Below are 24,211 nucleotides of genomic sequence, written 5' to 3'. Positions count from 1 at the left end.
GCCTCAAACACATTATTAAAGAGTGGCTTCCACATCTAAACAACATTCTGAGGGTGCAAGATTTTGAGGGGAACACAAAAGCAGTCTCCCTTTATCAGGAGGCGTCTCAGGGTGGCTTATCTGGGTCCTCTATAGGCTTCAGGCCTGAAGGTTGACCCTAGACAAGGATAGCAGGCCTTGCTGACAGGTGCAGAATGACACCGGCCCAGCCTTGACCCCCTGGCCCTGGCAAGAGGAGACCAGGGGATGCCAGGCTGTTTCTGAATCAGTGAATCACATGCTCTCCATGGCAGCAGGGCCTCTGAGTGGCTCTTTCTGGAGCACTGGATCTCAGGTTTTGCTCCATCCCATCCCTAACTCCTGACTTGAAGGCCAGATACCTCCTCTAGGAAGTGTGCCGCAGTGCCTATTCAACAGTGATCTGTTTCCCTCACAGCACTGACTGCAGACAGCATATGTTTTATTTGTGTATTGGTATACTCATTTTCTTACTGGTAATTCAGTCTTAGTCTCCTCCTCCCCTGGTATTTGAGCTCCATAAGGACAAAGACTAGATCTAGTCTGTTTGCTTTAAAGATTTATTTGAAAGTCTGAGTTATAGAGACAAAGAGGGAAAGAGACTATCCATCTACTAGTTCATTCCCTAACAGAATACAACAGCCAAAGCTGAGCCAGGCCAAGGCCAGGGACCAGGAGTTAGAAATTTTATCTTAGTCTCTCCCTCATGGGTGGCAGGGGCCCAAGCTCTCAGGCCATCTTCCACTGCTTTCCCAGGTTATCAGTTAGGAGTTGGATCAGAAATGGCATGGTTATGACACGAATTTGTGCCCGTATGGAATGCCAGCATCACAGATGGGGGCCTTACCCAAACATGTCAAAACGCTAACCCCCTCTATCTGCTGTGATTTTCATGTTTCCTTCAGCATCTGGTACAAGGCCTGACCCATGGAAGGCATATTCGTGAGAAAAAATGAAGGAATTGAGTCCAGCACTCTAAGAAAACTATTTAGGGACATGTGAATAGTCAGGTTTTTAAGACAAGCATTAATAATTAATAGTCACTCTTGTGTCACATTCATGTAACATACACCAGGACCAAGATCATTATACTCCTGACACAATGAACTTTGGGGACTGACCAAAAGCTTGCAGTGTGCTGAAATGCTCACTGCTAGCTCACAGCAGAGGCCTGCTGGCATCATGAATGTATGGAGCTTGCTGGTGCGGTCTTATCTGCCTGGGCAAGTTTTAATTTGACTGCATTTTGGCATCTGGAGCATGTCCTGGAGCCAGCTCCCAGGCAGCTGCCTGCTTTGAGCACTCCCACTGACAGCAAGAGGATCCAATTTGCAGGGATAGGGGAGGAGGGGCAGGAAGCAGGTGTGAGGGGTCGACTTGTAGAGGCCCCAGAAGACAGATGTTATGGCACAATAGGTGAAGCCCACTGAATGCTGGATCCAGTCCCTGCTACTCTGCTTGCAGTCCAGTTTCCTGTTAATGTGTTTGGGAAGCAGCAGATAGAGGCCAAGCACTTGGGTGCCTGTCACCCATACGGGAAGCCTGGATGGAGTCCCAGGATCCTGACTTGAACTCGACCAGGTCCTGGCTGTTGTGGGCATCTGGGGAGTCAACTCAGTGGAGGGAAAATCTCTCTGCTGTCATTCCATCTTTCAAATAAATAAATGAATAGGAAGGAAAGGGAAAGGAAAGGGAAGGAAAGGAAAGAAAAAGAAAAGGCCCCAGAAGATGAACCTCAGAATTGGAAAACAGTGGACGGACACACAACTTTGCTGGTGGTGACTTGATTTTAAGTCACAAACCATATCTTTTTGCATTAATATTTTAATTATTGTTGAGCACACAGGCTTCCCAGTGAGAAACAATCATCAAACTGCACCTAGTGATCCCATATTTCTTGTCCTCTAAGGAGCACTCTATATGCTTTAGCTATTCAACAGACACAGTCATATGTGAATGAACCTCAAAAAGTTTGTGGAAAACATGGAATGCAAAGATAAATTTATTTTGATGCAGCACACCGGGAAATACATGCCTCTGGGGAGTCTTTAAAAAGCCCAAGGCAATATATTTTGCCAAACAAATCAAAACAAAACAAACCTATTTATATTTTTCTACATGTACCAAGGTATAAATATAAGAAATGAATTAACCCATACATTTTAAGGATTACCTGTAAAACAGAATATAAAATTAAAAATATTACTCACAATTACTTGCATAAATTATTTGTGTAAGGCAAGAATAAGCGTGTACATGTTTACCTGCAGACCGAGCATGTCCCTGTTGGGACAGTGACGGAAGGGGAGCCTTCCCATACATAAAGACTTAAAGACCTAACATCTAGTTAATAATGCACGGGCCTCATGCAGAACCTAAAGCAAGAAAACTAGGTAAAATAAATTCACGACACAATCAGGGAAATCTGACACTCATTGGCTATTTGATGACATTAAGGGATCATTGTTAATGGTTTTTAGATGTTGAAGTGATATGACTACTATTTTTGCAACACATAATCATCAACAGGTTTTCTTCTGAGTCATCCAGGGGAAGGAAAGTAGATGGGGTGGAGATCCAGAAGAAAGGAGTCATGAAGATAGGTGTGCGAGTCTACCCTTAATGCTTTACTCCCTGTCTTGAAATTTTCTATAATAAAATTTTAAAACAAGTCAGAATATATGAGGAAGACAGCTGAACATTCAGTGTAAACTTTTAGAGATTGCATCAATTTTGGTGGGGATGAGGGGAGCTCACTGGTCATGTCCTTTGACCTTGTGCATTTCCAAGTGTCAGATTCAGATTCCAACTGCCTTCTCACAGCTGATCCTTCCCTCCAGTCTCCTGTGCCAGCTTGCTCAGCTCCAGGATCTGTATCTGGTTTCTCACTGTGTAGATTTCATCCCAGGCTGCCCTGCTGTGGGTGATAGACATATGTTGAGTGTCTCCTTCAGCCTGGGATGAATTTCAACCTCTGCTAGCTCAATCCTTCCCCCTCTATCTTCTCAGGACCATCCTCCACTAAACGAGCTCCTCTTTCTTCCATATTCAAGCTGCCTTCTTGACATAGAAGTAAGCTAAAGTTTTTCCACTGTCAAAACTGAACCCTGTTCATCACTCTTTTCTGCTCACAGGCACTGTATGCACACTTATTTTTCTCCCCTCTGTGGCTGAAGGTCTGAAATAATGGTAAGAAGCCTTTGGAGTCACTTTTTACTAAGTGTCATTATGTGTTCAGACAGAGAGGGAGGGATATCACAAGAAGTTCCTCGAATCTTGCAGAGTTCTAACGGGAAGTAGGCTTATGTGCTAGCCTAGAAGGGAGTCACGGTGAGCCCATGAGCGATGATTTCTGTCCCTGCCCTGAGTAGGCCAGCCTAGTTCAGGAGCAGGGAAGGGAAAGCCCTGGGGTAGCTTTGGGAGGACTTGAACGGGACAAGATGTGGACAGGTGCAGAGGAAGAAGGTATCTGGAAGTAGGTCTTTGGCATAGAACTGGGATGTTGGGCAGGATGGGGGAGGTGGCATGGTCCTTAGCATGGGTAGGAGGGAAAGGTGGAAGGACCTGCAATCTTGACAGGTTGGGGCAAATGGTTCTGCTTTGTCTTGTTGGGGTGGGGCAGGGTGACCGCCACAAGATTAACCTGGTTACAACAGGGAGCTGGCAGTGTCACAAGGAGTCTTTGAAGTGTGCTGTGCAAGGGCCCAACCCCAGATGAAATGGAGATGGTGAGAACTTGGGACTTGGTGACCTATGGAGAGGGTGGGGCTGGCTTTGAGGTTGGGGTGCCATGTGGGAGAGGGCCACGGAGCCAATAGCTAGGCTGTGACACACCAGCTCAACGCAAGGTGAGGGCCTGCTGTACTAGTTCTTAATATGAATGCTGATTGGACTGGTTCCTAGGAAGGAATTAATAGTTTGTCAGATGTGATAATGGTATTTTGCTTCTAGGCCCTTATACTTCAGAGGCATGTGCTGAGATGTGCATGTACAGATGGCACATATCTAGATTTCCTTGCCCAGGTAGAAGGGGGAAAGTGGGCATGGGGCGGATGGAGTAAGACTGGCTAAGCATTGTACTGTCTAAGCTGGCTGACACAACATTCCTTCTACTCCTCTCCGCACTTGGAATTTCCCATTAAAACAAAGGGGGGATCCTCAGATAGTACAAATCCTGCACCTCAGGGGCCTCGCAATTCCCCATCAGAAATCACGGGAGGTGGTCGGAGCTGAGCCACGTGAGTTGCTTGTTAACAGTCAAAACAGTAATCCTGTCTGCTATTTTCTGCCTTGAGCAGGAAAATGCAGGAACTGGAGAAGAGAGAAATGCCTTGACTCGATTCAGAAAAGCCACCTGTGAGAGCCACATGATTTTGCTGATCGCCATCCTAGAAGGAATCCGAGTGGCTGGAGAGGCAAAATCCAATCTTAGGAGAGCCAAGTCTAATTTTCAAGGGGGCTGGGAAGAAAAGCCTCTTTGAGAGCAGCCCTCCCTCCTCCAGTCCCCTAAAGAGGCTTGCTGGCAGCACAGCACTTGGCCTGTGTGAAAGCTGAGACCTAGTTGGGACGCTGCAGCCTGGGACCTAGCTGCCAGCCTAAGGCCAGTGCTGCTGTGGCAGTAAGGCACAGAAGGGCCAGGCAGAGGCTTCAAAACGGGACAAGTCGTCAGCTGCTGTCTCCTCCCCCCGCCCCCCTCCCATGCACATCAAATCACAAAGACTAACAGCTGCTCCAAGGATGTCTCTGGCTATGCGAGGGAACGGTAGCACCACATGCCAGTAGAGGGTCCTGGATCTCTGCAGCCACACCCCTGGCAGGCACCCCTCTCAGGTCACAGGGCACCAATCAGATCTCTGTTTCTTATGAGTGCTCCCAGACAGAAGTGGTCTTTAAGAAAGCCAGGAGGGCACCTTATGAACCTGAGCAAGTGATCTCATTTTCCTTCTCTTTTGAAGGAGAGAAAAATACACAGCAGGGAGTACATTCTCCTCCAAGGAGCAATGAATGAGAGGCATGAGAGTTGAGTGCAGATTCACAGGGAGTGCTGGGAAGCTGGGATGAAGCAGGCACAGTGGGCGCCTGCAGGTGGGAGTAGAGATGGAGGGGACAAGACAGAAAAGACAGATGCTCCCAGTCTCCTGGAGAAATACAGGCACCCCAGGGTCACAGAGGGCCTGTGGTTCAAGTGAGTAGACTCCGTGACTCGGCTAAAGTCCAACTTCCGACTAATCAGTGAACCTAGGTTTTTGATCTGCAGGATCGGGCAATTCTTACCTAACTTAACCTTTCCAGGCTGTAAGGAGAAAGCTTCAGGCTTTCCTGTACTGAGATTCACAATTTTGCCCTAACTTCCCATAAAGAGTGTTTAGGTACAGGGGATTCCTTTTGGTGGCTTTTTCTCAAACTCTGATATCTGGGATGACCCTGCCTACCACATGGCTCACACAGACCAGAAGGTCCATCTTCCAGGTGCAAAGGCACTTCTGGGTTTTTCCAACCATGCCTGGCTAGCAGCTTCTGCGACCCTGGCTGAGAGCCCCAGTAAGCAGTGAGCATGGGCTGGCCTGCAGCCTTGCTGGGGACATGTGACCACCTGAATGTCTCTTCCTAACCCTCGGGATTAAAATGATACCTTGTGATGACTTTGCCTTGTTGCCTGCTACCCCTGAAGAATTCAGGTTTACCCCAGTGGAGTGAGTGCCCATCTTCATTCAGTTTGCCCCAAGAGGGCCTACTCTGGCATCCTCTGGTCTCTCTCCTGCCTTATGGCGATCCCTGTGTGGTTGGTTGCATTGAGCCCAGGGCCATGGAACCTTGAGAAAGAAAACAGTGTGGAGCTCAGTGGAGACCTTGGAGGGCACGGATGTCTGATGAACAGCCTCATGGGAGACTCTTGCAGGCCCTGCCCTGAGATTTCAGATCAGGAGCACCCAAAGGATGATGGTGAGGAAAGTGACTGCTAGTGGCTAGAACTGAGCTTGGAACCCAGCCTTCCCCAGCACTGTTAATGAACAGGTGTTGCAAGTAGCACCTGATTTTCCCCAGTCCTCCAATGAAGCTCTCCTACCCCACGTGAGGAGGCAGAGAGGCCAGGATCACATTCACACACTCATGCAGAGGCACTGTGGTTAGTGTAGTGCTCCCCAGGCATGGCGTTCCTGGTGCCCATACCCTGGCACACAGGACCCTGGCAGAGCTCTGGGGCCCCATGGTTTCTCCTCCAACGAGCCAAGGCATGCCAGTACTTACTTTTCTTAGAGAAACCTCAGCCTGGAAATCTTTTTAGTTACCAGGGGAGATAATCTTTTAAACATGGATTTACATTCTTTAAGGACTTTGGTGAGAGTTGGAGAATTTACCCGAACATGGGATGTTTATTTTTATTTGCACAGGAGGGACTGTAGTCTGGTAGCTGGATGAGAACCTTGAGCCTTGGAGGGACTTGAGCATTTGGGTCTGTCCCTCCTGATAGTTTGTCAATGATACTACAATAATGAATTTAGAGTGGTATCATTCTTCCTACCTTAAATTCTACCCTAGGTTCTGGGATTTAGGATTATCTGATGTTCTCTAAGCATATTTATCAGATCAGGTTCTGTACTATACACATGGGTATAGAGATCCAGTGCCCTCAAGGGTTTCCCATTGGGAAAGTCATACCTGTAGATTCACCAGCCTGAAAAACCTACCTGGAGCTGTGGTCAGTTTTTCCAACCTAGGACAGCCCAGTGGAATAAATTCTTCCTTACTATAAGACCAGCCTGAGTGAGCAGGGGTCCTGAGACCCAGTACTACCCCAGGCTCATATATAACAAGAGCTCACTAGGCAGATGTGAAATTGCTAAAGTGAGCAGCTTACAGAGAGAATGTGTATTGTAGCAAATACAAATGATGTGCAAAGTCAAGCCAAGTCTAGGGGGCCCAGGCTCTGGTTTGCGCTGTCCAAGCCCTTCTTTCCCCTCATCATTTTAAGAGCAGGTATCTACAGAACCCAATTCTGAAATGCAAGATCTCTGGGGATGAAGAAAAGAGGAGAGGGTGGGTGTTGTGAAGCAGTGGGTTACGTCACAGTTTGAGACTATAGCATAGTGCTGGTTTACGGTTCGATTACTCTGCCTGTGATTCAGCTTCCTGCTGATGCATCCTGGGAAACAGAAGATAATGATCCCAGTGCTTGGGTCTCTGCTGCCCATGTAGGAGATCTGGAGACATTTCAGGCTTTGGGCTTCAGATTAGCTCAGCCCTGGCTTTTGCAGTTATTTCGGGGAGGGAACCAGCAGATGGAAGACGTCTCTCTTACTCTGCCTTTCAACAAGGTGAAATTAGATACACATTTTTTAAAAAGGGAAAAAGAAAAGATGAGAAAAGAGCAAATTGCCCTGAACACAAAATTAGAAAATAAAGAAAAGCTGTGTTTTTTTATTATTTTTTAAAAGATTTATTTATTTTTATTACAAAGTCAGATATCCAGAGAGGAGGAGAGACAGAGAGGAAGATCTTCCATCTGATGATTCACTCCCCAAGTGAGCGCAAAGGCCGGTGCTGCCCTGCTCCGAAGCCGGGAACCAGGAACTTCCTCTAGGTCTCCCATGTGGGTGCAGCATCCCAAAGCTTTGGGCCGTCCTCAACTGCCTTCCCAGGCCACAAGCAGGGAGCTAGATGGGAAGTGGAGCTGCCAGGATTAGAACCAGCGCCCATATGGAATCCTGGGCGTGTTCAAGGCGAGGACTTTAGCTGCTAGGCCACACCGCCCAGCCCGAAAAGCTGTGTTTTAACACTGATTAAGTCTTGTGTTCAAATCCTTCCTCCTAGGTGCTGATGGGGAGAAAAGCTGGTTCAGGAAATATCCGTCCTGCGGGGGCCACCTGCAGTCTCCAATAGACTTGCACAGTGACACCCTGCAGTACGATGCCAGCCTGATGCCCCTTGAGTTCCAGGGCTACAATGTGTCTGCCGACAAGCCATTTAACCTGACCAATGATGGCCACTCAGGTGAGGGAGCCACCTTGGAGACCTCAAGGGCAAAGCCCAGCTTACAATGGTTTCCTGGCACAGAGGGAGCTCTGCTGAGGCACCATGTTGGGGGTTGGGGTTTGGGGTCAGTCATATGATGGGGAGACTGCCTGGACCCGTCTCCAGCAGAACCTGGGGGCCAGGGGCTCGGGTGAGTCTGCCAGTAGAAAACAAGGCCCCCCTCGGTCTATCAGTTGTGCTGCTGTAGTGAACCCTGGGCCCCATGAGTTACTCAGGGGACCCGGCAGTTTAGTGGGGTAGCAGGGGATTGAGGCTTTGTCAGACAAGCCTGGATTCAGAGAAGTTATTTTGCCTAATTAGCCAGAGAGAACCAGGAAGGTGCTGTATCCCCTTGAGAAGTGGGGTTGACCTCAGGGAAAGAGCTGCATTTCTGAGCTGCAGACTGCTCCTCCCTGGTCCTGTATTCACTGTGGCCGCCTGCCACTCTGATCTCTGGCAGAGCTCAGCTGAGTGAGGTACTAAAGCCTGCCTCTCTTCTCCACCTCATCCCCACAGTGAAATTGAACCTGCCCCCAGATGTGCACCTCCAGGGCCTGCAGTCCCGCTACACAGCCACTCAGCTGCACCTGCACTGGGGGAACCGTGACGACCCCTACGGCTCTGAGCATGTTGTGGATGGAAAGCAGTTCGCTGCTGAGGTGAGTGAACAGCCAGTCTGGTAGGACTGCCTGGTCTGGGTGCCCTGGTCCTCTGGACAGATCAGATCAGATCATAGTAGTAGTGGTGGTCGGGGGGTGGTAGCTTTCACACCCTACTGGTGGCACAGGAAGGCTCAACCACCTGCACCATCCTGCAGCTTATATGTGTGACTCTGATCCCTTCCTCCTCCTGATCTTCGTTTTTTTCTTAAGATTTATTTATTTTTCTTGGAAAGGCAGATTTTACAGACAGAAGGAAATACAGAAAGATCTGTCCACTGATTCACTCCTCAAGTGGCAGCCAATGGCCAGAGTTGAGTCAATCTGAAGCCAGGAGCCTTTTCTGGGTCTCCCACATGGGTGCAGAATCCCAAGGCCTTGTGCCATCCTCTGCTGCTTTCCCCTGGCCACATGCAGGGAGCTGGATGAGAAGTGGAGCAGCTGGGGCATGAACAGGTGCCCACATGGGATCCTGGCTCATCCAAGGCAAGGATTTAAGCACTGGGACATCGCATCAAGCTTACCTTGTCTGTCTTTATTTCTTTAACCAAGCAATGTGACTGACAAGTCAGGTGCTCCCCGGGTGGTGCAGAGAGCCCACTGGCCCCCTTTTTTAGCCATCACCACCTGTGACCTGAGCAGGTAAAGATCCCATGCTTACCTGGCTGAAGCATTCCACTACTGAATCCCCACCCCCAAACATCACAGTCCCTCATCACGTACTGTGCTGTCAATAGCCCTGGACATGGGTTGTGCTTGGGGACACGGGTACAGGGCCACTCTTCTACTGGGCACCCACCAGTAGAAGAAGGTGACTGGCATTATAAAGAGACATTCCCTATGAAGAAGTCTTGGGATGCCAGTGCAGCATCGGATTGGGCCAGCCTGAGATGCTCCTAGATGCCAACAGACAAGGAGGGGGTGGGGTGAGCACTTCCATACTATAAGCATGCAGCTAGCCAGTACAGGAAGGAGAGAGGAAGGAGAGTCAGGCTGTTCCCTTTCAGAGCTCTCAGAGCACAGAACGGGGGGGGGGGGGGGGGGGTTTTCAATGCCAGCAGGAAATCAGATGCAAGGAAACCAGGGCTATTTATTTTGATAAATAACAGCATGACTGCTGCTCTGTTCATCACTGCTGAGCTGCATGGTGCCTAGGGCTAATTACAGGTCTGGTAACAAGTGTGGAGGGGGTGTGATTCTGACACCACTGGGATTTCACAGGTTTCAGAACAAGCCCTTCCCTGCACCCCAAGAACTACAGTTTCTTCCAGGCCAATTGCAATTCTGAGATTTCTATTTCCCTCAAGGGGAATAAAACAAGAGTTAAGGGTATAGGCTAGGAGGGTTGATACATTTTCTAAGCCATTGTAATTTCCGGTGTTAAACCACATTACCTGGCCAAGGACCTGATGAATTACCATGCTGACAGTGAAGAAAGGATTTCAGTGTGACCCTAAGTAGCTGGTTCTCTATGGCAGACCTTTAAATGTGTATGTGGTAATCCTTCTAAATGACATCCATTGAAGAAGATTCTTTCTTAACCCATTATGTTCCATTCATCCTATAAACAGGACACCTAAGGAAGCTCACCTACAGCAATAAGTATACCATTGATGGTAGCTTTCTAATGCCTGTCACTGAAACACTTGGCAGGATTGAAGATTCGGGACGCTTACTGGGTTAATCCTCTTGGTAGGGGATTTCCCTGTGCCCGGAATAGGCTTCACTGAACAAAGTTACAGTGAACAAAGGAACGAAAGTACTCATATGGACCATAAACTTGCAGTCAGCTGTAAGCACAAAGAGAAGAACCAGGCCATTTTGTGGGTTTTAGCTCTGTTTCACTCTTAGAGCCTTGCTAGACCAAGACAGTATGGACAGGATGGGAGGCGGTGTTCTCTCTCCAGGGGCCCTGGAGAAATCCTTCCCAGAGGACCACTTAAACAATTATATCATTTTTAATCATTTGAAAAGTTTAAAATAGGAACATCATGCCATATTCAATAGAACATGCTTGAGTTTCTTATAGACATATGAGTTGGAAAAAGAGATGAATGCAAACAAACCATTTCAATCTGTCAATCTCAAGGGCAAAGAATCAAGAAAACACATGCTTTGAAATAGGTGGACTTATCTACTAATAAGGTTGTTGAAGCCCAGGTGAGGAGGGGAGTGGATGCAGAGAAGAAAGGGAAAAAGAGGGAGAGACAGAGAGATCATCTGCCTGCCAATTCAGTCCCCAAATATCCACAACAGCCAGGGCTGTGGCAGACCTAAGGCAGGAGCCAGGAACCCTTGTCTAGGTTGCCAGCATGGGTGGCTGGGGCCCGAGCACTTCGACCCTCATCTGCTGCCTTCTCATGCACATCAGCAAGCAGCTGGCTTGGAAACAGGGCAGCCAGGACTCCAGCTGACGCTCTGGTAATTAGATGCGAGCATGCCAAATGGCAGTTTACCGCATTGCACCACAATGCCCACCCCTCAACTTTTTAAATTCAGGAATTCTTGGAAACTTCTCTTTTCCTCTGCTTAATAATTATAAATCTTTTCTGTCCTCAGAGCTTAGATTTTTATTTTGTAAAGATGAAAGTGGTAAGACTTCTGAAGCCTGCTAAAATACATGTGACGGAAGTTAGAAAAGCCACATGGGATTCTCTTCACCTGAGCAATGACTACGTCCAGTGCCAAATACAACCATGCCTGAGTTATAGCTACAGCTCTCCCACTATACCCCCTTGCCCCACTCCATACTATTTCCCAGATCAAGTACAGGGAAGCCAAGACCAGGGAGGGGGTGGTAGCTGAATCACAGGGGCCCCCTCTGCCTCAGCTTCCAGACTACAGCAGGAAAAACCAGAAGGGAGAGAACTTGTACGTGCTCAGGCTCTTCAGTGGCTACTGTAGAAACCCACTCATCCACTGGTTCAGTCCCATCTGTCACCCCCAGGCACTGTATCCGACCCTGGGACATGACAAGTTGAGTGATAGACACAGCCTGTCCCAGTGAAATCTGAAGTTCACAGGTTGGGGTGTGAGACTTGGGACTGCCAAAAAGGGAGGGTCTGAGAGGCCTAAGAGAACAGGGGGAAGATGGGACAGGGATGGAGGCCTCCAGTCGAAGCAGGAGATCCTCTAACTGTGGCTTCTTGTACACCGCAGCTACATATCGTCCACTATAACTCAGACCTGTACCCTGACATCCGAACCGCCAGCAACATGTCAGAAGGCCTCGCTGTCCTGGCTGTTCTCATTGAGGTAAGAGCTAGCTAAAGGACTTCGTATGAAATTTCAAGTTGGGATGATGAATGCCAGATGGTCCTAAGCTGCTCCTGTATGGGGCCTGGTTTGCGAAGCAGGGGGATTTCCCCATGGGGCCCTTTCTCTTAAATCCTGCAGGCAACACATCTTGGGGCTGGACAGCAGTGTCCTTTGTAATGCTGGAACAAGTAGTTCCAGCCCCAACCCCATTGCCTAAAGAATGCAGTCACCCTGCTGGAGAGGCCCAGTGCTGCTCCACCAGGGGGTCTGAGCCCTGGGTAAAACTACCAGTTTCCAAACTCCATTTATCATATTAACCCTGGAAAAGAGTCTCTGCCCAGAAAATGGGAATGTGTTGTGAGTCACTGGTATTATGTTGTTGCTTTCTGCCTCATTTCTCAACCTCCATCTGACTTGGTTTCTGTGGACTCAGTGCTCCCTGTGGTTCTCAGTTGAGTGGACATCGCTGTCTACATCCTCACTCCCTCCAGGCCTGTGGCCAGAACCTCAGGAGGACCGCAGTGTGTCCTGGGCTGTACCAGGGCAAGACCGTGACACCCACTCCCACCAGCCTGCGGAGCCATCATGATCCACCCTTAGGGAGGATCTTGGCTGTGGGAGCCCCAGCCCAGCCCCTCTGATGGCAGCTTTTAATCTGTTACAGAAAGGCTCCTTCAATCCCTACTATGACAGGATCTTCAGCTTCCTGCCATATGTCAAGTACAAAGGTAAGGGTGACCTCAGATGCTCACTGTTGAAGAAGGACAGACCACCCTCTGAGGTTTTAAGGAAAGCAGGTGTGAGGGGCAGATGCTGTCTGCTGGCAGTCGGGCTGCTGGATATAAGCTGTGTGTGTCCTTGGGCTGGGCAGCTCTGCCACAGGCAGTGAGGCTGATACCATCCCCTCCACCCCCCAACATACACACCTATCTCTCCAGGACAAAATGTGCGCATCCCAACCTTCAATATTGAGGAACTGCTTCCCGAAAAGCCTGCTGAATACTACCGCTACCGAGGATCCCTCACCACCCCGCCTTGCTACCCCTCTGTGCTCTGGACGGTTTTCCGAAACCCTGTGCACGTTTCCCAGGAGCAGGTAACTGCCACACTTGCTGCCCTCATGGCACCTTGGTCTCCTCCCTGAAAGGGGTCATCGTTGTCATCATCATCCTCGTCGTCATCATTGGTGATGTGATTTGCTCAGGTTTCCCTGGTGGCTACTCAGAACCTCTCCCTGCAGGGCAAGGGGGCCCGAGAGTGCCAGGGAATTTCAGGCTGAGCTGCAGAGAGGAGCTGCCAAGTCTGGCAGGAAGTGTCTCCGTGGCCATGGAGAGCTGTCCAGCTGCCTTGACTGGTCAGCCCCCAGGGGCTGGGTGGTAGCAATTCCTAGACAGGGAGAGTATGTGGCTCCCTCATGGAGTGGAATCAAGATGGCATGAAGTAAAGTCATGTACCAAAGGGAAGCCAGGATGGCAGCAGTTGAGCTAGTGGGCATCCTTGCCCTCAGGGAGTCCATTGTCCAGTGCCGACTGAGGAACAGAATCCTTAGTAAATCTCCCTATGAGCCTTTCCCATCATGAAGGAAAGGAGAGGGAATGCTAGGCTAGTGAGCAAGTTGAAACCCAGAGTCACCACTCATCCCTCTGCTCCACAGCCTGCACTGAGGGAGGACAACGGCTCCCCCAGGGACATGGAGCAACAACCTGTTAACCTGGCCTCCTTAACCCAGGCCCCAGACTAGTTTCCTGAATCCAGGGCAGCCCTCTGTGTTACTCCTTCTCTTTGCTCTGAGCCTCCGGGCAGCAAGTAGGCAGACAGAAATTGGGGTGGGTGAATCAGGAGAGCAAATATATCTGTGGGAGAACAGCACAGCCTAACTCAAAAGCCACTTTGGAAACAGATCACATCATCCATCCAGGGAGTGTGTAGAAAGGCCATGGAGCCAGGGGACCAGGGGAGTCCTCTGTTACAGAGCTGGGTTCTGGTTCGGCAGTCTCTAGGAGGGGCCAAGGAGTCCCCCCACTGTCCCAAGGTTCTCTCCCCGTGGTGAAGACTTCAGGCAGAACCAACAGCTGACAGCACTGTTCTCCCTAGGGGCTTACAGCTGCAGGCAAGACAGACCCAGCACTGCCCAGCACCCAGTTACTGATGCACACCCCCATGGCAGGGAATGTGCTTTTAAAAAAAAAAATGGATTTGAGAGACAGAGAAACAGACTTTCAATCCACTGCTTCATTCTCCATATGCCTGCAATGGTACCAGAAACTCAACCTAGGCCTTTCACGTGGGTGGCAGGGCTCTGGGTGCTTGAGCTATCTCTACCTTAGCAAGAAGCTAGAGGCTGGAGTCAGGGTGATGAACCCAGGCACACTGATGGGGGATGTGGGCATCTTGACCACTAAGTCCACTAAGCCAAATACCTGCATCTTCCTCTCCTACCCTTCCCCATCCCTTACCACTGCTCTAGGGGGTCTCTCATTGAGTACCCCAGAGGTTGGGGCCTGAGGCTTCTCCCACTGGAGAGAGGTAAGGCCAGGTAGGAGATGTCACTGTGCCTGCTGGGTATTTTCTGCTCTTTCCACCCCCTCAGCTCCTGGCTTTGCAGACAGCTCTGTACTACACACGCGCAGACGACCCTTCCCCTAGAGAAATGATCAACAACTTCCGACCCGTCAAGGATGTCGATGTGAGGCTGGTACGCACCTCCTTCCAAGAAGGTGAGGAGTTGCAGGGTCTGTGGGGTGGGGTGCCAAGCCCTGCCAGGTTTCACAGGGAGTTAGTCTCTGGCACTGGTGTCTGATTAAGGGCACCCTGGCCTTAACTATGTGGTACACATCAAAGAGCTTCGGAGTAGGGGCTTACTGGGGACTCCCCTGACCATCCTCTACTTCTCTGGGCCTTGCAGAGAAGCCTGAGCTGGGCCCTCCAGGTACCTGTGTTAAGTGTGAGTCTTCCATAGAGGAGGGAGCAAGGATGTTCTCAGGGACTTCTTGGCTCTGGAGACTGATCCGTTCTCCTAAGACCCTCAACAGGACCCTCCTTGTGAGATCAGACTTTTGACTTCTCAACTCCATCCCAGGCCCACCTGGTGATTCATACACCAGCAACATCCAAGGATGTCCCTTGCAGGATGCAAGAAAGTGGGCAAACCCCATGTGTGAGGCCATTAGCAGCTGGAGGTCTCCTGCAGCAGGGTCAACCAGGCAGGAGAGTAGCCTGCTTGCTGCTCTTTTGTCTGATTCCCTGGGAGCCTGCATAGGCTCAGCACATCCAGTCCAGACTGAACAAAGTACAGTAGTTCAGTTTTTTCCTAACACCATGAGGGTCCACTTGTCCCTTTTTGTAACCAAACTGCCCAAACTTGAAGCATTTTCACTTGCTCAGTACTTTTGTCAAATGCCCCTGGAAGTGGAGGTCAAGGAAAGCTGTAAGGGTATATATATATATACTCTTGGGTTCTACATCCTTCTTCCAATCTCTGAGCTCACTTTGTCATTGTAGATTTTTTTATTGTATTTATTAAAAATTACTTATTTATTTGAAACTCCAAGATACAGAGAGAGAGAGAAAAACACGAGAGAGTTAGGCCAGGCCCAAGTTACCCAGCCAGGAGCTTCTTCCAGATCTCCCATGTGGGTAGCAGGGACCCAAACACTTGGGCCATCTAATGCTGCTGTTCCCAAACCACCAGCAGGAAGCACGACTGGAAGTGGACCAACTGAGGCACAAACCTGGCGCCTATAAAGGATGCCAGCATTGCAGGGAGTGGCTTTACCCACTATACTATAGTGTCAGCCCCTCTCATTGGAGATTCTTGAGCTATTCCCACTGGGCTAAGCCTGCATGGTCAGAAGCAGGGCAGATTCCTGGAAGTTCACCCCTTCACCCCTTTACATCACCCTGGGACCCCAGTGGGCCAGGTATTCATGTTTACAGATGGGAGAAGCCATCCCTCATTTCACCTGGGTTCTTAGTTCCCTTCTTGCTGTGTGAGATCAGAACTATCACCTACCATACTTGTTACACATACACTGTGCATTAATTAGGAGCCTGCCTTTCTGAGCGGAAAGGAACAGAATTAGACCCTTCGCTTCCTTTGCAGAGAATTGCCTGCAGATTGGTCTTTTCACAGACTCCAGATGCTGACATTTGACATCATTTCTCCCTTTGCCCCAGTCCCTGGCTCTGAAGAGATCTGTGAGCAATGGCGCTTCCACAGGGACTTGAGAATCTACATGCCAATGACAACCAATCTCAAGGAAGTGACTAGAATGTGTAGTCTTAGCCCTTCTGGGCCATTCTGGCCATAGCATTCTCCTTTCCCATTCTTCTGAGCATGTGGTATTCTAGGACAGGTGGTACTCTACAGCTGCTTCCAGTCTTAAAACCAGCATTCACAAAGCATAAAGCTTGGTGAGAAGCGACTTTGTCCCCAGACACCATAAGGACTTTTGCTGCAATGCAGCAGCAGGATCCTTTAAGCTGGTCTCGGTCTGTCCTTGGGAGCAGGATGAGGTCCAAGGCTTCAGCACTCTCTCTCACTCTCTCTCTCTCACTCTGTCTCTCTCTCCCCTTGGTTACGTGATGTGGACATACCGCGTCTCTTCTGCAGCCTTGATTTTCTCAGCTATGAAACCCCAGGAGAGCTGATATTCTTGCTGGGCTCACAGGTTATAATGCTTAGTGGATGCTAACAACTGCCCCGTCATGACTTTACGTTACAGGGTGTGAGGGCAGTTACAGAGGATCAGAAGAAGCTGAGCAGAAGCTTGAGTGTGACAAGTAAAAGTAACTCTGCACTTATAATGTTGGACTGTGGCTTGGGGAATAGTTAGCCAACATCTTAGAATGGCTTGTAGCATGAAGTGCAGGCAGGTTCCAAGCACAGCGCTTTGTAGATTGTCCCAGGCTGGCTGGTGGAATGCAAGGGGGCCTCAAAATTAAGACCCAAATGCAACTTGGCTGCTGTCCCTTTTCTGCATGGCTTGTTCTGAGTGGCTGGGCTCGGCTCCTGGGAGGCAAAAGCAAGGCAAACTTCTTCATTTAGAGGCTGATTATAGAAACGTGGCCAGAATCCTTCCCTCTCTTTTACCTCCCAAAGACATGAGCAGCAAACAGAGTTGCTTCCTGAGGAAGGATGAGGAGGCGGCCCCAGAGGAGTGATGCACCAAGCCTCATCTGCCCAGGACAACTGCATTCCTGAGGGCCTCTAGCACCCAACTGGGAGTGGGCCTTGGACTGTTAACACGGAGCATCAGGCTTGCGATTGTGAGACTGTCGGTATGAATCTGGAGCAGTTTAGACTCAGTTATTTGTAGACCTAAAAGCATATTTACAGTCAGGGTCTGGTTTATTTAGGATTATTTTGTCTGTCTCTCCTTGAAGTTAATAAGAATAGAGTCAGAAAATTCTATCAAGGGAAAAGTAAAATGAAGGAAATCCTTGAGGAGTGTGTGTGCCTGGACTTTGGATGAGGGTAATTTGGGGATAACTGGGACTGAATTATCCAACTTGACCCTCTGCTGCTCTCTCAGACCAGGCTTAGGAAAGGAGTGGAAGGCTGGGTTTGTGTCTTTACAAGGTTTACAGTCCTCAAGCAGCTGCAAGGGCCTGTGCTATGTGTCACAGCAGCGGGCTTCCTTGGTCTGTACTAACCAGATGTCAGCAGCATCTCTCCATGTGGGACCCCAAAACTGTCTCCAGACATTGGCCAAAGGGGACATGGGTCCAAGTTGCCCTGCTTGAGAACCACCACCCCAAGGGCTGTCCAGCAACATTCCAAGCCCAGGACTGAGCTTCCCCCTCTTCCCCCCCCTACTCATTTCCTAGGAATGTAAACTTGTGCATCACATACCCTGCTCTTTATTCTGGTGTGAAGATTCAGTGTGATGACAGTTACCCCTGCAACAGTAACACTGACATCACAGAGGCAGAAACAGCCAGGCTGCTAGATACCTCATCCCCACCCGACTGCAGGATGTGAGAGAAGCTGAGAGGGTAGAAAAACTGTATCCTCACAGTGGGCTTCCCTGTGGGAGAAGCCACCCAGACACCAAGTCAGGCTACTCAGGAAATCAGATGCTGGATGAGGAGAGGAGCAGGATGGAAGTCCTGGGGACCAAGGCTCGGTTGCCTTGGGCTGACCTCTTCCTAGCCAGTGGCACCCACTCTGGAGCCAGATGGTGATGAGAGGTAAAGTGAGAGTCCCCTCAATCTGAATCATCAGGTTATTTCAACACAGTAGGGCACAGGGAACCGGAGGGACAGCAGGAAGCCAGAACATTTCTAGGATCACGTCTTTAGTAGGCTTATTCCACATGCCACATACCTGCCCGCCATCAAACCCAGAGCCCAGGCGCATTTAGATGAGAGTGTATGGCGGTCAAGGGGATGGGTCTTCACAAATGGCCAATCTACTGCGCAGCACAAGTGGATAGTTTTATAAAACCTTAAAAGCAAGAACCCTCACACAGCTAAGACAGCTCATTATCGGAGGGTTATCCTCCCAATTAGAATGCACACACTGTAGCTGTTGGCTTTATTTCTATTTGTAAATAAAAGGAATCAGATGGTAGTATATCTTCCATTCTGGCTACCTCACTCTCTGTGGACTTAGTTCAGTTTCCTAGGCATGAGAGGGGCAGTCCCCCAGCCATGAGTTGGGGCTCCTCAGTTGTCTGGGGGCCTCAGTGGCTGTCAGGATGTTTGGGTTACTGCAAGAGGTGACTCAGGGAACCACCCAGTTTGGCTGGTTCAACTGAGTGGTCAAGCCCACTAGTGTACAAGGTGGGACCTGGTCAGGCCCCACTAGCCAAAGGGGCTAAAGAGTGATGCATCAAAGGGCTTAGGGAAGAAACCATGACCAGGTTTCTTATGTCAGCCATTTTAACATTCCAAGGACTAAGCAAGGTCTCTGAGTACCTTCAGAAAAAAAAAAAATACAACACACCCAAACATGCAGTTATGCTGTGCAGTGGCCACAGGCCACACAGGCACAGAGTTATTGCCAGATGAAGACTTGGGGTCCTTGAGCCACAGACTGGTCTTTGTGTTTGGGTTACAAGAAGAGGCCAGGAGCAGGGAATCCAGGAGTCACCCTCTCTCCACTTGGGAGGCCAAGAGAACAAGCCACTCTGTCTCTGGGATAGCTCTTTTCCATGGCTATCAGGCACATCCTGGCAGCTATGGAAGGTGAAGAGTCACCTGGGGATGCCAGGCCTGGGCTGGGGAGGCTTTGCAGGTCCACTGTGAGACTGCAGAGGGGGACAGGAAGCAAAGATCACTGCTGAAGAATCACCCAGGCTGAGCAGAATATGCTCTGGTTCTGCAGTTTATCGAGTGTCCCAAGAGGAGTTAGTTGCTGACTCTCTACTGGTGCTCTCATACTTGGCCAGGGCTCTGCCAGGGTCTCGGCTGCTACAACAGGCTCTATGGACACAGGCTCACCTACATGTATGGCTGGGTGGTCACGACCTGCACACTCTGCCTTATGGTATAAGTTAGAATAAAAGAACTCTTGCCATATACATATACACACAAAACTAGAAGTTTCCACTGAGGTCAGAAAAACACCAGCTAAGAGGACATGTGTAAACTCAGAGTCCCAGATGGAAGACCTGACTGGGAGTATGCAGAAGAGAATGGAGATTTCACCTTGGATGGCAGCACACCAGATCAGCCCCACTGAGGACTCCCAACTCACCCCATTCAGCCCCAACAGCAATTTGCTGGAAGAAGCCATCATCCTCTGATTCCATGTATCAGGGAAGGATATGGTGGACAAGTAGGTCCAGTAGGACTAAAGCAAAACTTGGAGCAAATCATGATGACAGATGGGTCTGGGATGGGGGAGAAGTCTGGCAGTGGGTTCCTAGCTGAGGAAGAGAAGCAGGTGCCAGAGAAGTAGACAGTAGCCTGCCAGATGGGTTCTGGTTCTTAAACTCCCTCTCCTGGCCTTGCTGAATTAGAAATTGAAGTTTTGACTACAGAGGGACTGCTGTGATGAAGGAGAATGGGACAGAGGGACCACAGGATGAATGCCCTAGATGTGCGCCCACTCTCGTCCATTGGGCAGTTACCTGAGTCAAGACCAAGCACCCCTAGAAACATAAGCCTTGTGTCACCAAGAGCTTCATGCAACGCAGCAGTCAATGTAGCACTGTTCATTGGTAAAAGATTAACTTACAATCTTTTCCTCCCTCCCCCTTCAAGTGCAAATCCTTCCCGGCACAGGACTGAGTGTGGGTATGTGGCCAATGCTGGCGATGCATGTTGCAGCAGGCTGATTGAGATTCTCGGTGTGATTTGGGCCTGGAATGCCTCTGGCCCACTTTCTTTGCTTCTCCATGCTGTCGCTGTGGCTCCTGGTCCCCTCCTTGCTATGGGTCTTATCCTCAGGTTGCTGTCTAATTCAAAGATGAACTGCCAATCAAAAGCTCCTCCAATGAAAGACCTAATCGACTGCATGTGTACAATCAAAGAGCCTTCCTCAGACTTCTGTTGGTCATGGTGAGAGGCTACTGGCTGAGAACACACCTGAGCCCAGTGTGGGGGTCAGGTGAACGGCCATGTATTCTTGGCAATGAACTGGATTGTTAGGAACTGCTTAAGACTCTGATGGAAAGCTGGGGGTGAAACTGACAGACATTCCAATGGGCCTTCAAGTCAGGCAAAGAGAATGAATTCTTACCTGCAGCCCAGGGTTTTTCAAAAAGTGGTTCCATGTACCATGTGCACAAACATCAGCTGGAGATGTTTGGTCAAATGCCGATTCCTGGGACCTAAGCCAAACAGACTGAATTGGGTCTCTGAGTGTTGGGCTGAAACGAAATCTATATCTTGAGCAAGCTCTTTGCATGATCTTTGTGCAAGTTTGAAAACCCCTACTGGACAACCACTAGGATTTGCAAATGGCCTCCTCTCAGTACTCCAGCCAAAGACCAGAATCTGAGAACAGGGATAGGGGAAGATTATACCTTTCTGAGGATGATTCTGCAGTTGGGGACGTGATTTCACAACCGTGTGCCATGGCATGAGAGGGAAGGGAGGGAGGGATGTAATGTGTGTCCACTGCCTCTTCACCAGGAATCATCCTTTCTGTGGCCCTGGCCGGCGTTATTGGTATCTGCATTGTCCTAGCAGTGTCCATTTGGTTTTGCAGAAGGAAGAAGAGGTGAGTTGTTTGGATTTGGAATGGGGCTGGGTGGCTCAACTGTCCATGATCCCTAGGTCTGAGAAGGCAGCTGGCAGAGGAAGGGCCCCTGTCACCTGAACCATCACTTATCCTAGGAGCATTGTTCCTGAAACACCAAGTGCCTCAGGCTTCCTTTGAATGAGACACTGGTCATTCAAGGGTCACTGTGCTTAGGTTTAGAAGTCTGCCTGCCAACCCTGCTGCCACTGCTAATTAACTCTGTGGTATCAGACAAAGCTCTTAATTTGCAGCTTCTAAAACATTTTTTTAAAAGAAAAAAAAAAAAGATTCTCAACCTGCTGGTTCAATAAACAGGGAGCCTGGAACTCAATGTGGTTCTCTTATGTGACTGATAGGGTCCCAACTATTCATGACCCAGGGTGCACATTATCAGGAAGCTGGAACTAGAAGTAGAACTGAGACTTGAACCTACACACTCTGATATGGGCTATGGGTATCTTAACTGCTGCACCAATACCTGCCTCCTCACTAAGATTACATCTTGTCTTTTAAAAATGCTCCTTCTAAAAAAAATTTTTTTAAAGGAAAATCTGATCTCTGAGTGACATTAGCTAGTGATGCTGTCACCTATGGTTCTGTGCTCAGTTCTCTCGGATCCTTCTAAAACTCAATCTTCCCAGATGTGAAAAAACAAACGGGTTGCTGGAACTTACGGAATCAAGGGTTTAAAGTAGGAAATAATGAAGCTGTCTTCTAGACACAGGTCAGGGGCTGAAAGGACACATGACGGGTTAACAGGTTCTGTTTGGGTTGATGCTTGGTTTGGGGGCATCCCCTCCCACAGTCAGCAGAACTGGGGACAGGCCTCGAAAGAGGAGTCTGGTTTGTATGGCTTCTCTCACTGCATAACTGGGTCAGCCTGCTCTCCCAGCTCATTCTATCCTCAGCCTCTAATGAGACTTGTGTGTTCTTTTTGTTCCCGTAGCACAAAAGGTGACAACAAGGGGGTCATCTACAAACCAGCTGCCAAGATGGAGACGGAGGGCCAAGCCTGAAATTCAAGGCCCTCTCAATTGCCTAAGGAAGGACCTTACTTACACAGCTGGCTCTCAGGACACTTGAAATACCTCCAGGTGTTCTCTGAAGCTTCACCTGCAAACACCCAGATGCCTGGGGGACCTCAGGCTCCCCTAAGGCTCTGGGCCACCACTAGAGTAGTGGTACTCATGGGTGGGATGAACTCCAAGAACCAGGAGGCAGGAACTCTGGGTTGCCTGCTGTGCCTGTGTGAGACTGGTAAGGGTCTGGATTCTGGGTCACAAACCCAAGCTGCCTGCTGGCGGGCTGTTTACTCACTGGAAAACATTTCTACCCATGGCTTCAGGTGAGTGTGTTCACAAGTGCCTTGGAAATTATGCTTATTCTCCAAGCTTTCAGACCACAGTGTGCATTTTCTGCTTGTATGTTGCTTCGGAAACCCAGTTTCTCTCCTCAGCGGGGGGAGAGCTGCTGCCCTTTGATTTCCTTCTATGACAAAGCCTTCAGTCTGACCTCACAACTGTAGGGGAATTGTTGTGTTAACTGGAAAAATCTTGACAAGGAAAAGAAAACAAGAGATTGTAATACATTAGGGATATTTTTCACAGTCTTGCTCTTTGGGTTATAAACAATGAATGCATATTAGAGAAAAGGGTTTTGTTGCTGTTTTGCTTTGTTTTTGTTTTTTGGTGGGAGATAAGAAGAAAGGCAGAGAGACAAGGAGGTGGAAGGGAAATGGAGAAGGCAAGGATGGTCTGGGAGACTGTCACACTGGAGTCTGAACTTGGATGCACAGTTGTTCATCAAGTCACAATATATGGGTAGAATATTGAATCTAAAACCTAACCTCCTGTTAGGTTTTTGTACTGTACTGATTTTTGTTATAAATAATTAGACTATTCCTACAGCAGACCTGGAGTTCTGAGGTGGTCCACTGAGCTTTTGAAAAATAGAAGCAAAATGATTACAGAGTTTCGTTTCTTACCCAAATCTCACTTTTAAAGAGTCCCTTTCTGCCAATGTGGCCTAATCTATTCCCCACGTAGAGGATATCAACTTGTAGTAAACTATGTTTTCAAGCTATAAAGGTAGAAAGTTATCTACACAGGGGCTGGCACTGCTGTTGGTGTTTAGGAGCCAAGGATAATGGAGTATTACTAAGATTCTCACATTCCTCCCTGAGTCACAGTTTTCAAGAAGATGTAACTCCTTCCTGGTTGTCCTCCCACAGATGTGGTGTCCCTGGGGAGGACAGTTAGTTCCATAGCAGGGGCGTCACAGTCACCAAGCCCTTACTGCCACCTCCTTGCTGTTTCCAGAGAACACTGGTTCATGCCTCCTTTCGATAGCTTGGAATGTCCTCTTGAAGCACGGTTGCTTTGCACAGCTTCCTCTGACTTTCATAAACTCCACTCCCTCACCACTGCCGACACTTTTTCGTAAGCATGACCATCCCTGTGGCCTCCGAGGCAGTCTTGGAGCCTGGGGTGGTGCCTGGGCCTTGCCATTAGCATGCCTGATGTGTCATCCGATCACAGCAGGAACATGCAGTAGGACCAAACCACATAAACAGGGTGAGTTCTGCCTCAGCCTGCATGACCAATCCACTTCAGAGATCTCTGCAGGTTTGGCTGCTGAGAGAACAGAGAAATTATCTCTGTACTGGGCATGGGGCTGTCAGAGAGAGAGAGAAATTTACAGGGAGGTTAGAAACAGTGCTATTTCCTGTTCCCTCTTCTCTGCCAGCATAAGCCAGGCTCTCAGCCTTCCTGGCTGGGTGAGTGCTGTGCTGGGCATATGGCAGGTGGAGACACAGCAAAATCAAGGCATAGGCTGGGGTAAGGGTCCCAGGGAAGGCCTGGCTTTGCTGGTCTTTCTTTCACCTCTTAGGGCTCTTGAGCCTCTTTCTCCCCTCAGTATCCCCTAATAGAAGTACACAGCTGAGTCTGGGTCTTTAGTGCCTATTTCTAGGATTTGCTGCACTGACTCTGTTAGCATCAAACCTTATACTCCGTTCCCTCTGACAGCCTCCTGATGGGCTCTTACCATCTCTCGGGCCCTCTGCCGAAGG

At 49.2% G+C, this 24,211-nt stretch overlaps 1 protein-coding gene across 1 annotated transcript in view; it reads left to right on the top strand.

The window, feature by feature from the left end:
- Positions 1-23,101, top strand: part of CA12 (carbonic anhydrase 12) — a 43,629-nt gene extending 20,528 nt beyond the window's left edge. The window contains exons 3-11 of the mRNA XM_040969635.1: positions 7,831-8,010; positions 8,548-8,690; positions 11,850-11,945; positions 12,613-12,676; positions 12,887-13,044; positions 14,539-14,665; positions 20,160-20,192; positions 21,033-21,120; positions 22,088-23,101. Of these exons, the coding sequence (XP_040825569.1) occupies positions 7,831-8,010; positions 8,548-8,690; positions 11,850-11,945; positions 12,613-12,676; positions 12,887-13,044; positions 14,539-14,665; positions 20,160-20,192; positions 21,033-21,120; positions 22,088-22,157 (959 nt within the window). The 3' untranslated portion in view covers positions 22,158-23,101. The remainder of the gene's footprint in view (positions 1-7,830; positions 8,011-8,547; positions 8,691-11,849; positions 11,946-12,612; positions 12,677-12,886; positions 13,045-14,538; positions 14,666-20,159; positions 20,193-21,032; positions 21,121-22,087) is intronic.
- The last annotated feature ends 1,110 nt before the right edge of the window (positions 23,102-24,211 follow it).

This window comes from Ochotona curzoniae, unplaced genomic scaffold (assembly GCF_017591425.1).
Source record: "Ochotona curzoniae isolate NIBS_2020 unplaced genomic scaffold, NIBS_Ocur_1.0 scaffold_4701, whole genome shotgun sequence".
Taxonomy (NCBI): domain Eukaryota; kingdom Metazoa; phylum Chordata; class Mammalia; order Lagomorpha; family Ochotonidae; genus Ochotona; species Ochotona curzoniae.
The sequence above is the reverse complement of the archived record's forward strand: the minus strand, read 5'-3'. Positions and strand labels throughout refer to the sequence as shown.